The 15,465-nt window shown below is 40.3% G+C and overlaps 1 protein-coding gene across 1 annotated transcript in view; it reads left to right on the top strand.

Moving 5' to 3' along the window:
- cntnap5a (contactin associated protein family member 5a) overlaps positions 1-15,465 on the top strand; it is a 188,688-nt gene that overhangs the window by 49,361 nt on the left and 123,862 nt on the right. Inside the window, exon 4 of the mRNA XM_033617802.2 lies at positions 10,578-10,725. Within this exon, the coding sequence (XP_033473693.2) occupies positions 10,578-10,725 (148 nt within the window). The remainder of the gene's footprint in view (positions 1-10,577; positions 10,726-15,465) is intronic.

Genomic DNA, 15,465 nt, shown 5'->3' with positions numbered 1-15,465 from the left:
AGTGCCAGTGGAAAAGGCCCAAAAGAGACCCCTGCTGATAATTCAGCTCCCTGTAAAAACCTGCTGAACATCTGGATTTTAAGTTATACTAAAAAAAATCTGAGCGCACATTGGCAGGTCCTGGTCTAGCCTCCTGTCTGCGATTAGCTGAACAACGTCAATAAATCCCCACTCGTGAATTTTAAAGCTTAGATCACTGAGTCCCTTTCTTCTGGGTGGAAAAGACCTCTGCGGTTTGGCGCAGCATTGGCAGTGATCTGCAGTGATGTGGGCCTTGTGACCGACTGTCGTGGTGAAGAGGGAGCTGAGCCGGAAGGCAAAGCTTTTGATTTACTGGTCCTTCACATCCCAGCCCTCACCTATGGCCAGGAGTTATGGGTAGTGATCGAAAGAATGAGATCTCAGATACATGAGTTTTCTCAGAAGGGTGTCTGGGCTCAGCCTTAGAGATAGGGTGAGGAGCTGGGACATCTGGAGGGAGATCGGAGTAGAGCCGCTGCTCCTTTGCATCGAAAGGGGTCAGCTGAGGTGGCTCGGGCATCTGAGCAGGATGCCTCCTGGGCGCCTCCTGTTAGAGATTTTCCAGGCACGTCCCACTGGTAGGAGGCCCCAGGGCAGACCCAGGACATGCTGGAGGGATTATATATCTTAATTGACCTGGGAACACCTTGGGGTCCCCCAGGAGGAGCTGAAAGCATTGTTGGGGAGAGGGACGTCTGGAATACTTTGCTCACCCTGCTGCCCCCGTGACCCGGCTTCAGATAAGCGGTTGAAAATGGATGGATGGATGGATGGATGAAAGGATACTGAACACTGAAAAAAATCCTAACCGGGAGTTCACGCTTGGCACATGGGAAAAGTTTCAGCTGGTTGCAATCTGTAATCCTTACCTCCAGATGCCACTAAATCCTAAATGCTGCTCCTTTAACACATGTAAAAGCTTCAAAATTCATGAGTGGGGGATTTACTGACGTATTTTATGTCCTAGAACAAAACTTGAACACTAATCACAGACTGTATTTTTAGGCCACGAAAAAAAATGTTGACTCCAAGACAAGGGAGCCAGAAGTGCTAAAATGCAAACTTATTTCAAGGTTTTAGGGCTTATTTCACTCTGATGATGGTTCTAGGGAAAAAGTTAAAGTCACAGAACTCAATGACAGCCATCCCCTGAGGACAATCAGTATCTATACCAAAAATAATGGGAATCTGGGCAGTATTTATGGACATATTTTGCTCTGGATCACAGAATTGGAGTAGTAAAAACACACTGTAGATTAATTCTAGTATGGCATTCAACCCACAGTAAATGGTAAAAAGTTTCCGTACTTCCTACCTTTGTTTAACTTTAACGATTTACTTGGCTCTTTTCTCTTACATGAGTAATAGCGTTGACATCACCGTCTGTTCCCGGTCTCCGGCGTTCTGTACAAAGACTTATAAAGTACAAGAGGAACATATGAAACAACACGATGGCACTACTCTACAAGCTGATAATAACCTAATTAGCGAAAGCCAGGGGAGAAAATCTGTGAAAATGACTTGTGTCTGTGGAAGCTTTAAAGAGATGAAATGTGGACCTTTATCGGCTCATGTGCTGTGAAACTCAAAGTGACTTACAAAGACTTACTCTTGAATGTCTCTCCCTGTGAAAAAAAAAAGGTGCTTGATGGTACTTTTAAAGTAAACTCTTTAAAAATGGCAGAGCCCCTGTTTTAAATCCCGCTTTAACCTAATTCCCTGTGTAATATTTGCAGTCTACTCCATGGTGAATTAGCTCCATGCGCTTTGCAAATATTCATAGGTGGGAAGAGGAATGTATTCTAGCAGGGGGTTCCAGATTACCTTCATTATCCTTGAAAGGCCTTATTCAGAAATCTATTTTTAATGCAGCTGTGAATAAATGTGTGAAACAAATTCTTGTCCGTAAGGGGAGAATTTATACTTTCATTTCCATGCTTGTTAGCTGTTCAGGTAGATTGGGATCTAACAAGGATTAAAATGTGTTTGCATGAGTTCTAATTTTATCTGAGTAATTGTATCTTGTTTCATGATTGGGCTTTCAATATAATACAGCCAGAGCTCACAGGAATTCAAACAGTCTTTTGGTCACTGTGTAAAACAGGTAGCTGATTCTTACTGACCTTTGTGGTCCTCTGACTCGTCTTCTAGGGCCTAATGAGATTCACATTTGTGGTTTTGAGAGAAGTATCTCAACAGCTGTGGGCTGGATTGCCACAAAAAAATTGTATAGATAATTAAGGTCCTCCAGAAGATGAATCCTACTGACTTTGGTGACCCACTGCCTTCTCATCTTGCACTTTAATCACATCTGTTTTTCCAATACGTCCAATACTACATGTCAAATATCTATCAGTCTCAGCTGCACTTTATGTTTGATGCTAACTAGCAAATGTTAAAATGCTAACACCCTAAACTAAGGTGACGAACATGGTCAACATCGTACCTGGTACAGTATAGAAAGGCAAAGTCCCTCACATGTCCCCCATGTGACCTTATTTCAGAGAAAATATGTACTGTAGTCAATGGCAAGAGAAAGAAGACATTTTTGATCCTGTCTGAATGGTGTCCTGTATTACACAAATGATGTTTGTCAATTTAAAAGATCATTTTGCAAGTTAGGAAAGTTGCAGTTTTGGGGTGCAGAGTAGCTCACCTGGTAGGCTATATCCTTGCTGCACTGACTGTGGGTTCAATTCCAACCTGTGGTACCTGTGCTACATGTAAACCCCTCTGTCTTCCTCCTTTCATGCTACTACTGTCCTTTCAAATAAAAGCCAAAAATCCCCCCAAATAATCTTTTAAAAAAGAATGTTGCTGTTTTGTGGGGTTTTAATATACCATCACACATAGTTTTGTGTGAAACAGCTCAGTGAGCTTCATCTCTCAGCTCGCACGATACATCTCCAACACCAGCTAGCTAGCTAGATGGCTCGGTAACCTAGCTAACATTATCTTACCTGATTTGTTTTATCCAGCAACTCCTAGTCTCGTCTCAGTAAGCGAAAGAACGAGCAAGACCTTTTGTTCGTGTGAGTGCATCCTGGTATGAAACACACAGGCATCTCAGCCTATAGGCAACCGCAGGACAATGTGTTCGTTGTTTATGTTACTAAACGGACGATTGATCATAGATTTTGTTTCTGACTGCCAGTGTTAGCTAGTTTAAAAAGCACCCTAACATTAGAAAGCCTTCATTTTCCCAGGATTGTGCCTGGTAGCAAACGTGTGCCAGTCTAAACCCAAATTATATTTAATAAATAACTAACATGTTTTCTTGTAGTGGCCTTTCTAAAATAAGCAGTGGTGAAAGTTACTAAATTCTGTTGTGATTGTGAAATTGACAAGATAACAGAGTTAAATAGCTAGCTTGCTAGCTAGTTGAAAACTGGTCTACCTCCATATCATTCTTGGAACCCATCAGCTGTATTCGGCGTCTGACTTCCAGCAGACGGCGATACAGCCTCTGGGGGCAGACCCCCGATTTTTTGGCATTCCGGTTTGATTTGGGCGGAGGAGGCCAATTTCCGTTTCTGACTTCCGTTTATATATAAGTAAATATGCTGAACCATTGCCATGGATTCAGAGTTTGCAGTGACGCCAATTATGTTCCGTCTTGTTAGTTCACCGCACGGACCGTTTAACCTGGCAACAACTGCAGCCGGCTCAAACGTCATTGGTCAATATCACGTGGACTATAAACAGCCTACAACCGGAAACCAGGGCTCTTCCTCTCTTCTTCCGAAGGCAAGATCTCCGGGGTTTGCCTATATAGAGACTACCTCCACATTAACCTTGCCATTGTGAACATGTTGCCTATATGTTTCTTATGAGGATCCAAAGGCAGAAAACATGCCACAGGTGTAATTTCAAATGTCCAATTTTTTTTTTTTGCATAAGCCCACACAGAAACAGAAACAAAAATAGCTTATTCCAGGACTGACAAGGAAAACTGACCTAATTAAATAATGAAGTTACCTTCCAGAACAGCAGTATTGTGAGATTAAAAAAAGTGAGGCAAATGATGAGGCTGAAGGGAAACTATTAGCCATTACCATAGACTGTATACTGTCACTCTGACATCATCTATTGGTCTGTGGCCTGGAGTTTGGCATTTTGCCTGCCGCTATCTTGGATTGTTTTTTTTTTTAGTTTAAAACTTAATTAAATGCAAATGGGTGACTTATTTTTAAATTCATCCCCATACAACCGTCATGACCGAGCACATGAGCTATAAACATGTCTAACTTTTGAGTTCTACATGGGCATCTATGGGGATTTACTCAACGATGTAGCCAGCGTCATGTGGCCTTTGGAGGATGTGCAGTTACAGCACTTCCACACTGGTGTCATTTTTCAGCCCTGGAGGTTGCTGCTTAGCCATTTAACTCCCCTGCTAGCAGGACTGAGCTCACTGGTGAATACCCGGGATACAGCTCCAGCCTCAGCACCTTGGACAGCGCTTGTGATAGTTTCTATGTAGATGTTAACACTCAAAGCATCACTGTGCAGCCCATAGACTGCATACAACTATATATTGATATATATTCATGCAGTCTGGTGCAGCCTCACAGGGCTGCTGGTCTGGCTGCCAATATTTCAACATCTAACCATAATGCAAAATGTAACTCAACAGGCGCTGTTGAAAAAGAAAAAGAAAATGCATCCTCTGCTGCTTGTTAATATATTCAGGAAATATCTGAGGCCCTGTTGATCCTGGTCTCTGGACTTCTGGCTGACCGACTGGCGGTCAGGGATTGCTGCAGCATTTCCACTCATGACAAGGTCACAGACTCGTAGCTTTCTCCTCTCAATGTGTTCCCCTAGGCTGTTTAACTGGCCGATGACCTTTTGGAACATACTATTGCGTCTTCATTGCCAGCAGCAGGATTTATCCCTCAGTGAATTGATTAAAATAAACGTATGCGCCTGTGCTGTATGCAACAGAAAGGAAAAGTGACACAAGGGAGCTCATCACTGGAGAGGAAGAGTAAAGAGTCTTAATGAATGGGGAGGGAGACTGTTCCACAGTGACAGAAGCATAAATAGAAATAATGAAGTCACGGTGGGGTTAGGACTGTTTATGTGGATAAGGACCGACCTTGGTGCTCTGGACCTCTGGAAAATCTTCTGCACCCTCAGGCCTTCATTCGGAGACTTCATCTCCCAACTGAAACACACAGGATGTTCTGTTGCAAGCTTTTCCAAAGAGGAAAAAAAAAACAAACGTCATAGCTTTGGACAGCCTCAGTGGTGTTCGTGTATTGCTCTTGAATACTAATGACTCACGCTGACGTGTGTGAGTGTTGTTAGCTAATGAATAGCTGGAATGACTGCAGTGCAGCCGTAATCAGAGTTTGTTTGCTTCATTAGATTTTCCAGACATTCAGATGGGAGTTGAGTGGAAAGACGGGGTTAATGGTTATAGCAAAAATAAGAAGAGGCAGTCTCACAAGCTGTTTATCAAACATAAACCATACACCAAACTAGGGCTGTATGTGATGTCATTTGTTTACGCTCCAAACTTCTATTGAGGCTTGAAATGTCTGCCATCATATTTCATGACATCATCACCCTAAAAATAATCCTCAAACAAAGTGATTAATTGGATTAAACGAGTTAGTCTTTTTATGATTATTTAATCAACTTTCTTTAACAAATAAATGTCATTTATGGTGCTGTTAGGGCACCTTGTTACTAAAGGTGCAGACCTTCCTTTGTGGGCGGCAAATGGCAAAGATTAGCTCTACTTCCACTGGCTATAATAATAATCCCAAATTATGATATTAAATAAAACTGTCAAGCTGTTTTGCCAGTTGAATCCTTTTAAGTACATTTGAGTACATTCTCAAGATAAAACTTACTTTTAAGCAAAAAATAAATGAATGAAATGCAGGACTTTTACATGTAGTATTTTTATTATAGCTGTACCAAATGTTTTATTCTATTTACATGAAGCTCCTATTGAGGTTTTCAAATGAAGCTTTGAATGTATATCAGCATATTTTATGATGTCATCACCTTAAAAATTATAAAATTATACTATAAATTGATTATTGGAAATGTTTGATCACGAAAGTAGGAAACAGTGTTACCTAGCGACCTCTGGAATCTAATTCTACACATAGTATAATTGCCAGTGACTCTTAGCCAGTGGACTCTGGTGTTGTCTGCGTTGTGCTGATATAAAGAGGCCCAGACCGTGAATATTTTTGAAAGCGATCTCTGTTTAATCCTGACAGCTCTGACAGCAAGAGATAAAAACAAAATCCTCTGTCAGTTACAACCATATAAACTTGAGCCCCTCTCCCACGGAGTACAACAACGAAAGGGCGGCCATGTTACATTCAATTAAGTACAATAAAACACAGAAAACACACCTGACAGTAAGAGATAAGAATCAAAAACTTTGTCAATTACACCATATAACTTGAGACCCTGCACAAATTTAGGCTGTAAAATGAACTTATAAACAGCTTAACTTAACATGGAAATTACTTCAAGAGTAATGTCACTTACCTCTCCCATGGAGTACAACAGCAAAAGGGGAGAGGTAAGGCGGGAGACACCCCTTTGTAGGTGGGGTACCCCCAAGGTGAATGTAGCGGTACAGAACGGTATAATACTTAGTATTACAAATGTACATTTGACTTTATTACACATATTACTGCTGTATAATTGGCCCCGTTACACAATACGGATGCTGCACTCACATGGAATCAGGGAGACAATAGACAGCAAAGCTAAAATAACTTCAGGGCCGACAGAGAATAAAAGCAACAGTAATTGCGACAGCATTGCCGTTCACAATTAAAATATTTTAATTTTTTGCATTTTTTCCGAGACAGATGTTACAGCCAGTATCGTGTAGCTCCCTTGGGCAGGGAGAAAACTGGACAATTACTGGTCATTAATAGAAAAATCACATTAATAATAAACATGAAATTATTGTTTTTTTAATATATTTGATTCCATTTTTAATAAATTGTCATGTGTGATTTGTTTCACCATCCACTGTCTGCCTGATTCCATGTGTTTAACTGCATCTGTGTGGAAATATAGGAGTTAAACAGAAAGAATAGACATGCAAAAAAAAATTTAAAACATTAAATAAAGAAGCCGTGTCTATTTAAAATTCTAATGTCAACATTATAAATGACACTTTTAAAGACACACTGCAACATCTACTTTAATGTTGCAATGGCGTCCCACATTTTTCTGCCAAAGTTACAGCTGTTCTGGTTATTTCACCTTAGAGATGATTATATTTCTGTGTTTTCATCATTGCTTTTCACACTTGTTTGAAGTGGGCGCGGCTCTGTTGGAAGAAGGTGATGTCATGTGTTTCCACATGTGTGTCTTGTGACTTGTTGCCAACACTGTCACTCAAATCACATCAAACTGCATTTTCCCAGGGGAGAAGATCAACCAAGATTTCCACCAATAAATAATTAGTAAGGGTGTTTTTATTCCAAACATTTTTATATTTTCTTCCTGATTGTTGCTTATCTGATGATGAATATTTCATATGAATGTGCTCTAAAGAAATGCTGAAGGTTTGAGCTTCTGAGAGACTGTAGATTACAGCTTTTGAATGCGGAACAATCAAATAGTCTCCTACCGCAGCGTGTCTCACACAAAGCCTGCAAATAACAAGGTCATGGTTAGAGCCCTGTGTGACAGGCGCAGCGGCGTGCTTTTCATCAGTCCCCATAAAACGACGGCTGCATTTGATTTTTTTGGTTGATGGCATTAAGAAAACCCAAATGTTGTGAATATGTATGTTGTAGGTTGTTTTGTTTTTTTTCCAAGGCCAATGTGTTTCTGATGTTTCGTTTGCTCTAAAAGCTGTTTGCAGTGCTAAAGTATTACATTTGCTTTGACCGAATGTATAAGCCCCAGCGCCATTTGTTAATCCCTCCTGTGCAGACGTGAATTACTGTGCATGTGTAAATAAGCCTGGCTCGTTTTCGTGTGTTAAGATTCAGCCACGAGGCTTCGCTCAGTAAATGGCTCAAAATGGGAAAGCGGTGGCATAAATCACAATAACAGCCTTAACAGTCACACTGTTGCCTTGATTATCTACCAAGAAGCAGCATCCTGGTGCATTTAATGATGCTTCTGCTTTGCAGCTTCTAAAAGCATCGGATGGTCATTTCTGCCGCTGGTAATTGTGTCTCTGCTGTTGCGGAAAGTTGAATTATTGGGCTTGTCTGACTCTGTTGAACCGCTCACAAAAGCCTGGAGCTCTGCTGTCAATGATCTATATTTTTTGGTTCTTTATAGTGGGAGTACTTATTGATTTGATATGTCACCTGCCTAGAATCGGTTAGGACGTAGCTGGTAATCAGTCAGCTGAGAGGAGAGGTTGTTTGTCTCTGTTTCCTCGCGCTCTCTCTGTTTCTCTGTTTATGTCCCCTGGCTTTGTCTGATGCAGACTGGAAGTAGGGGAGGGGTGAAAGAGAAAAAGAGGAATGACATCTCGCAATTGTACTCGGAGGTTTTTGTTTTTAGCTCTGCAGGGAGAAAACACAATACGAGAGCCCTTATTGCCCCCCGGCTGCCTTGCTGGTGATTTTTCCTCCATCTCACATGGACCTGTTTGAGCGGATATTCTCATATTTCAACACCACACGATGATTCTTATCACCTTACATCAAATAGTATGTCCAAGGATAGGAAGAAGACATTGCCCTTGGGCTCACCCTGTCAGCACTTTGTTTTGCCTGTGCTATTCAAGGATTTAGGTTTTTATTGTGCTTGTATTTCAAGTATTCAGCTAAAAAAGCAGACTTTTCTACTCAATGGTGAAGATATTAAAGGGACAGTTCACCCCCAGAATTAAAAATCCATATTTTTCTCATACCTGTGGTGCTGTGTGTCTATTTGAGTGTTGGAGATATCGGCCATAGAGGTGTCTGCCTTCTTTCCAGTATAATGGAACTAGATGGCACTCGGCTTGTTGGGCTTAAAGTGCTAAAAAAATACATTTGAAAAAAGGGATGTCAGTTTTGGTTAATTTTGCTTTCAGTAGCCTGACACCCATTAACCAATAACCAACCTGTTAATTTATTTTTTTTTTAAATGCAAAATGATGTGAAATAGAAGAGACCTTACCTTTTAGTCCACCACTCCATTGACTCAGAGAGGTTTAGCGGCATGTTTCAAAGCACTGTCCATTTAGTGGTGGTTAAAATTTAATGTTTTGTGTTGTAAATGTCTTGTCCTTTACTTTTATTTTATTTTCTGGGACTGTATTAACATGTGGAAACATCATGCCCACTGCCCTCCCTCTGGTCTCTACTGGGTAGTTAATGTTAGCCTTGGGTGGGAGCTGACTAGCAGGGCCGCTCATTCAGCTATTACCTCTGGTAAAGCTCACCCGGTGACAGAACGGGGTTGCTGCAGAAACATAGTGGCCACCTCCAGTCTCCCATAAGTTAGCCCGGTGAGTAAATGGCTTTATTCTGAGCCACAAAACCCCTTTTGCATTGTAATTGTGTCAGCACCACTATCTGTGCTGTCAATACTATTTAACAACAGCTTATTGTTTTTTGCAGAACAGTGTAAATACGGAAAGAAACATACCAACAGCAAAAGAAAAAACAAAAGACAAAAAAGGAAACTGACATATGACATCATGGTACAGTTAACCTGTCTAACCATTACCCATTCACTTTAAACCTTCAATCAAACTAATGAAAAGCTGCAAGATTTTCTAAGAGAGTCCCTCTCTGTTTGACGGGTTGAATCTAATTTTCCTTAAATGTGAAACATGACATAATTCCTTCAGCCTCATATCAAATGATGGGAGCTTCTCACATTTCCAAAATTGAAGCAGCAATGTTGAGAGATGAGAGATGACCTGAACTCCATACCTATCCTTCACTCTACCTCAGTCAACCACCCCAAATAGTGCAGTTAAAGGGGCGGGGGGAAACTCCTTCTTAAAGGCCTGAGCGAAAAGTCAAATAAATGACCACAAAAAGTTTGCAACCTGTGGCATTGCAGGAACTGGTGAGACAGAGTTCTGTGATCTTTTGAACATTTCACACATAGGAGTGAAGCATCTAGAATATTTTTTGTAGTCTTGTGGGAGAGAAGTGCGATCTGCTGACACTGCTAACAGTGCTAACAGGGCTAACAGTGCTAAACAGGGTTAGAGGGTCAAAACTGAGCCGCTTACTCACCAGGGCAACCTGGGGGGAAGACTGGAGAGTAGTCAACATGTTTATCATTTGGCAATTACCGCTAGTAATGCAGTTATCGCCAAATGAGCGAAGCCGCTAGCCAGCTCACAGCAGAAGCAGTTGGTGCGCAATCCAGTACCGTCAACTGAAGGGCAGCAAAGTAGACCTTTTTAGCTAGCTACTGTTAAAGCTCAGCTGGGGAGGGTGCCAGTAATGTTTACGGTGACAGGGTTGGCAGTTAGTATGTATCTCTCATTTCTGGGGAACTGTGCCTTTAATATTCCCTTCTGATCTGAGGTCATTTACTCATTTCTCAATGGAGCCTTTGATCATAACCACAATCTTTGTCCCTCTTTTTTCCTGTAGAAATTCGTGGGGAATGTGAATTCAGAGGCCGTTGTCCAGAACAAGCTGTCCCACCCCGTGAGAACGCGTTTCCTGCGTTTTGTCCCTCTCGACTGGAACCCCAGTGGCTGGATGGGCCTCAGAGTGGAGGTGTACGGCTGCTCGTACAGTGAGTAACATACACCCTGCAGTTAATAGCATACTCTGAAAGCACTGCACACATCAAACTACCGCGGCTCCACCACCTAGACGGATTCGTTCATTTACACATCTGGCTCTGCAGCTACACTTTCTTGATGGAGAGTAATGAGGACTATTTTCTCTTCACTTGGTTTTAACACCGTTTGATACTCCAGACAGCAGTGAAATTACGAATCAAAAACCTGACAGCCTCAGTGTGAAACATATATGCACAGTGATCTCTTCACGTTCGACACTTCCAGAATAAGACTAAAAATTAAATGCACTTTGTCAGCAGTTTAAGACGTGTGTTAAAACATCTGGCAATACCCAGGCCCTGGGTCTGAGTCGTCAATTAACATCAACTTTTCACAGTAGAAGAGAATATTATTTTGAACATGCAGAGTGAAAACACTTTATGTAGCTTTTATAGACTTTATCTACTTAACAGGAAAAGTGAAAGAAAAAAAACCTCCTGACAGGTCTGTGCTAGTTAAGATAGCAAGCCTGTGTTACTTTGTTCAGCCTGTAGCAGCTCCCAAAACTACAAAGCGCTGAGTGGAGCTGATTTCCTTGATTAATGCTGCTGCAGAGTTCGGTTTGATTTGTAAGAGGAACCTACAAAAACACAAAGTGGAGACAGATGATGTAAAAACATGCCCAGTGCAGCTCAGGTAATTGCATGACTGATACTATAACACTGGTGCTGTTAATGCTTGCAGTCACACACATTAGGGCTTTGTGATGTGGAGAAAATCAAACACCACAATATTTTGGACCAGTGGTTCCCAGCTGGTGGGTCGTGGTCCAGAAGTGAGTCATGGGTCCGTTCTGATTGGACCACAAGTGACTCATGAATGTGTCAGGTTTGTTAAAAAACACACTTTATTTTGAAGTACAGCGAGTTTTCATTTTGAAGTGCCGTTTCCTGCTGTAGAGTGAGTGACTAACGGACAGCTACCCAACAGAGACAGTTCGACTGCATGGTCAATCACAAGTATGACTCTGAATGTGTTAAACTGTGTGGACCTTGAACTGATGACTAAGGAGAAATCTGGACCCCGGGAACCACTGCTTTAGACCAAATGCCTCAATGTGGATAGTACGACTATATTGTAGAGTTGACTATTGGTGCTCTGAGATTTTTGTTAAATAATCAGCAGTAATGTGTATATTAAAGGTGTATAGAGACTCAATTATCTTTCTCTGGATCTGTATTCAGATGGTAGAGCGAAAGTGGGCCCAGTTTGTACCAGCAGTCATGTTAACTCAGGCAAATGTTGTATTATCCAACCTAATATTGATTGGCAGTGAAATTGCTGTGCCTTCAAAACATCAAATTGATTTCATGATGGCATGTAATTAATTTTTCCACATCTTCTTGCTGTAGCCAACTTTTCTTATCTCTCTATCTCTTGATTTTTAACTTTAACTAAACAATAGTTAAGATATATTCCTATGAAATCAATTCTGAAATAAATGAATGAGCAAATACATATATTATAACTCCCCTCCAGTTAAAAGTATGAGCTCAAAGTGTAACGGGCATTTATTTGCACATCCATGATATCAAACATGCGATCAAAAATGCCATCCAACATGCCATCCAAAATGCCGTCCAACATGCCATCCAACATGCCGTCCAACATGCCATCCAACATGCCGTCCAACATGCCATCCAACATGCCATCCAACATGCCGTCCAACATGCCGTCCAACATGCCGTGAGAACTAGATAAAATAAAAAACACAAACCATAATGAGTCAAAAGTAATACAGAGCATTCTCATAGAGAATGATTAAAACAAATAGATACAGAAAATACAATGTACATATACATCCAATGAAAACGTTAGCTATCACGCAGCTATCGCATGAGCTTCGTTAGCATATCTAATTAGCGTAATTAAAACATAAAATAACTCTGCATGCCTCATTGGCCGCATTAACTCAAGTGAAGTTAGAAAAGAAACTTCAGGCTTAACAAGTCTCATGTAGTCCAAATCTTGGTAAAATGCACAGCAAAATAACTTAAAGATCACAGGTGCTCTGCTCCTCCTGGCACCGCATGCATATACAGTGTAGCAACAAAACCGACCCGACCCACAGCAAAAGAACATTAGTTCCTCTATGAAAATATAAGACAGACATATGTTACCAGATTTTATGTTCAAATGTTTATCAATTTATTTATTTTTATTTATTAACAAATCATATTCTTTCCTAAAACATAAATTGTTCTTGTTTTTATCACAAAAAATGAACTTAAACTGTATAACTGCCTCTGATTGCAGCTACATATATAAACATATAAGTACATGTAAATATAAAATTAAATGAGTTGATAAAGTTCAATATATATATATATATATATATATATATATATATATGTATATATATATATACAGTACAGGCCAAAAGTTTGGACACATCTTCTCATTCAATGCGTTTTCTTTATTTTCATGACTATTTACATTGTAGATTCTCACTGAAGGCATCAAAACTATGAATGAACACATGTGGAGTTATGTACTTAACAAAAAAAGGTGAAATAACTGAAAACATGTTTTATATTCTAGTTTCTTCAAAATAGCCACCCTTTGCTCTGATTACTGCTTTGCACACTCTTGGCATTCTCTCCATGAGCTTCAAGAGGTAGTCACCTGAAATGGTTTTCCAACAGTCTTGAAGGAGTTCCCAGAGGTGTTTAGCACTTGTTGGCCCCTTTGCCTTCACTCTGCGGTCCAGCTCACCCCAAACCATCTCGATTGGGTTCAGGTCCGGTGACTGTGGAGGCCAGGTCATCTGCCGCAGCACTCCATCACTCTCCTTCTTGGTCAAATAGCCCTTACACAGCCTGGAGGTGTGTCTTCAGTGTGCCTTCAATTTTGAATAAATCCCCAACAGTGTCACCAGCAAAACACCCCCACACCATCACACCTCCTCCTCCATGCTTCACAGTGGGAACCAGGCATGTGGAATCCATCCGTTCACCTTTTCTGCGTCTCACAAAGACACGGCGGTTGGAACCAAAGATCTCAAATTTGGACTCATCAGACCAAAGCACAGATTTCCACTGGTCTAATGTCCATTCCTTGTGTTTCTTGGCCCAAACAAATCTCTTCTGCTTGTTGCCTCTCCTTAGCAGTGGTTTCCTAGCAGCTATTTGACCATGAAGGCCTGATTCCCGCAGTCTCCTCTTAACAGTTGTTCTAGAGATGGGTCTGCTGCTAGAACTCTGTGTGGCATTCATCTGGTCTCTGATCTGAGCTGCTGTTAACTTGCGATTTCTGAGGCTGGTGACTCAGATGAACTTATCCTCAGAAGCAGAGGTGACTCTTGGTCTTCCTTTCCTGGGTCGGTCCTCATGTGTGCCAGTTTCGTTGTAGCGCTTGATGGTTTTTGCGACTCCACTTGGGGACACATTTAAAGTTTTTGCAATTTTCCGGACTGACTGACCTTCATTTCTTAAAGTAATGATGGCCACTGGTTTTTCTTTAGTTAGCTGATTGGTTCTTGCCATAATATGAATTTTAACAGTTGTCCAATAGGGCTGTCGGCTGTGTATTAACCTGACTTCTGCACAACACAACTGATGGTCCCAACCCCATTGATAAAGCAAGAAATTCCACTAATTAACCCTGATAAGGCACACCTGTGAAGTGGAAACCATTTCAGGTGACTACCTCTTGAAGCTCATGGAGAGAATGCCAAGAGTGTGCAAAGCAGTAATCAGAGCAAAGGGTGGCTATTTTGAAGAAACTAGAATATAAAACATGTTTTCAGTTATTTCACCTTTTTTTGTTAAGTACATAACTCCACATGTGTTCATTCATAGTTTTGATGCCTTCAGTGAGAATCTACAATGTAAATAGTCATGAAAATAAAGAAAACGCATTGAATGAGAAGGTGTGTCCAAACTTTTGGCCTGTACTGTATATATATATATACATACATACATGTATGTATATAAGTTTTTTTTCTTAATGAAACTTATACAACTTTTATTTATTTCCAGCTACTTTAATTTCCCAATGCCAAAAAAGTTATCTTAGATTTCAGGCATAGAGTCATAAATCTACAAGAAATAAGTCATGATATTACATGAATAAAGTCGTACATCTACACGAAATAAGTCACAAATCTACAAGAATAAAGTTGTAAATCTGCGATAAAAAAGTCATAATATTACACAAATAAAGTCAGAAATCAACAAGAATAAAGTCATAATATTACATGGATAAAGTCATAATTTTACAAGAGTCGCATTGTGAAGTCGCAAATCTATGAGAATAAAGTTGTAAATCTATGACAAAAAAAGTCATAATATTACACGAATAAAGTCGTAAATCTCTGAGAATTAAGTCACACATCTACAAGAATAAAGTCATAAATCAACACGAATAACGTCGTAAATCTACAAGAATAAAGTAATAAAACTATGAGAATTAAGTTGCAGATCTACAAGACTAAAGTCATATATCTACTAAAAAGCCTTATTACACAAATAAAGTCATAAATTTACAAGAATTAATTTGTAAATCTATGAGAATAAAGTCGCACATCTATGTGAATAAAGTAGAAATATTATGAGATTAAAGCCGTAGTTTTAGGGGGGAAGTAACAGATTAAGACCGGAAAGTCGGGAAACATGGTATAAAAGGCGACAAAGTGTGTACAAACGATGTTGTGGGTGACAGTAATATACATTTCAGCAGCAGTGAAGGAC

Source organism: Epinephelus lanceolatus, chromosome 14 (genome assembly GCF_041903045.1).
Source record: "Epinephelus lanceolatus isolate andai-2023 chromosome 14, ASM4190304v1, whole genome shotgun sequence".
NCBI lineage: Eukaryota > Metazoa > Chordata > Actinopteri > Perciformes > Serranidae > Epinephelus > Epinephelus lanceolatus.
Note: the sequence above shows the minus strand (reverse complement) of the source record. Positions and strands in the feature narration are given on the sequence as shown.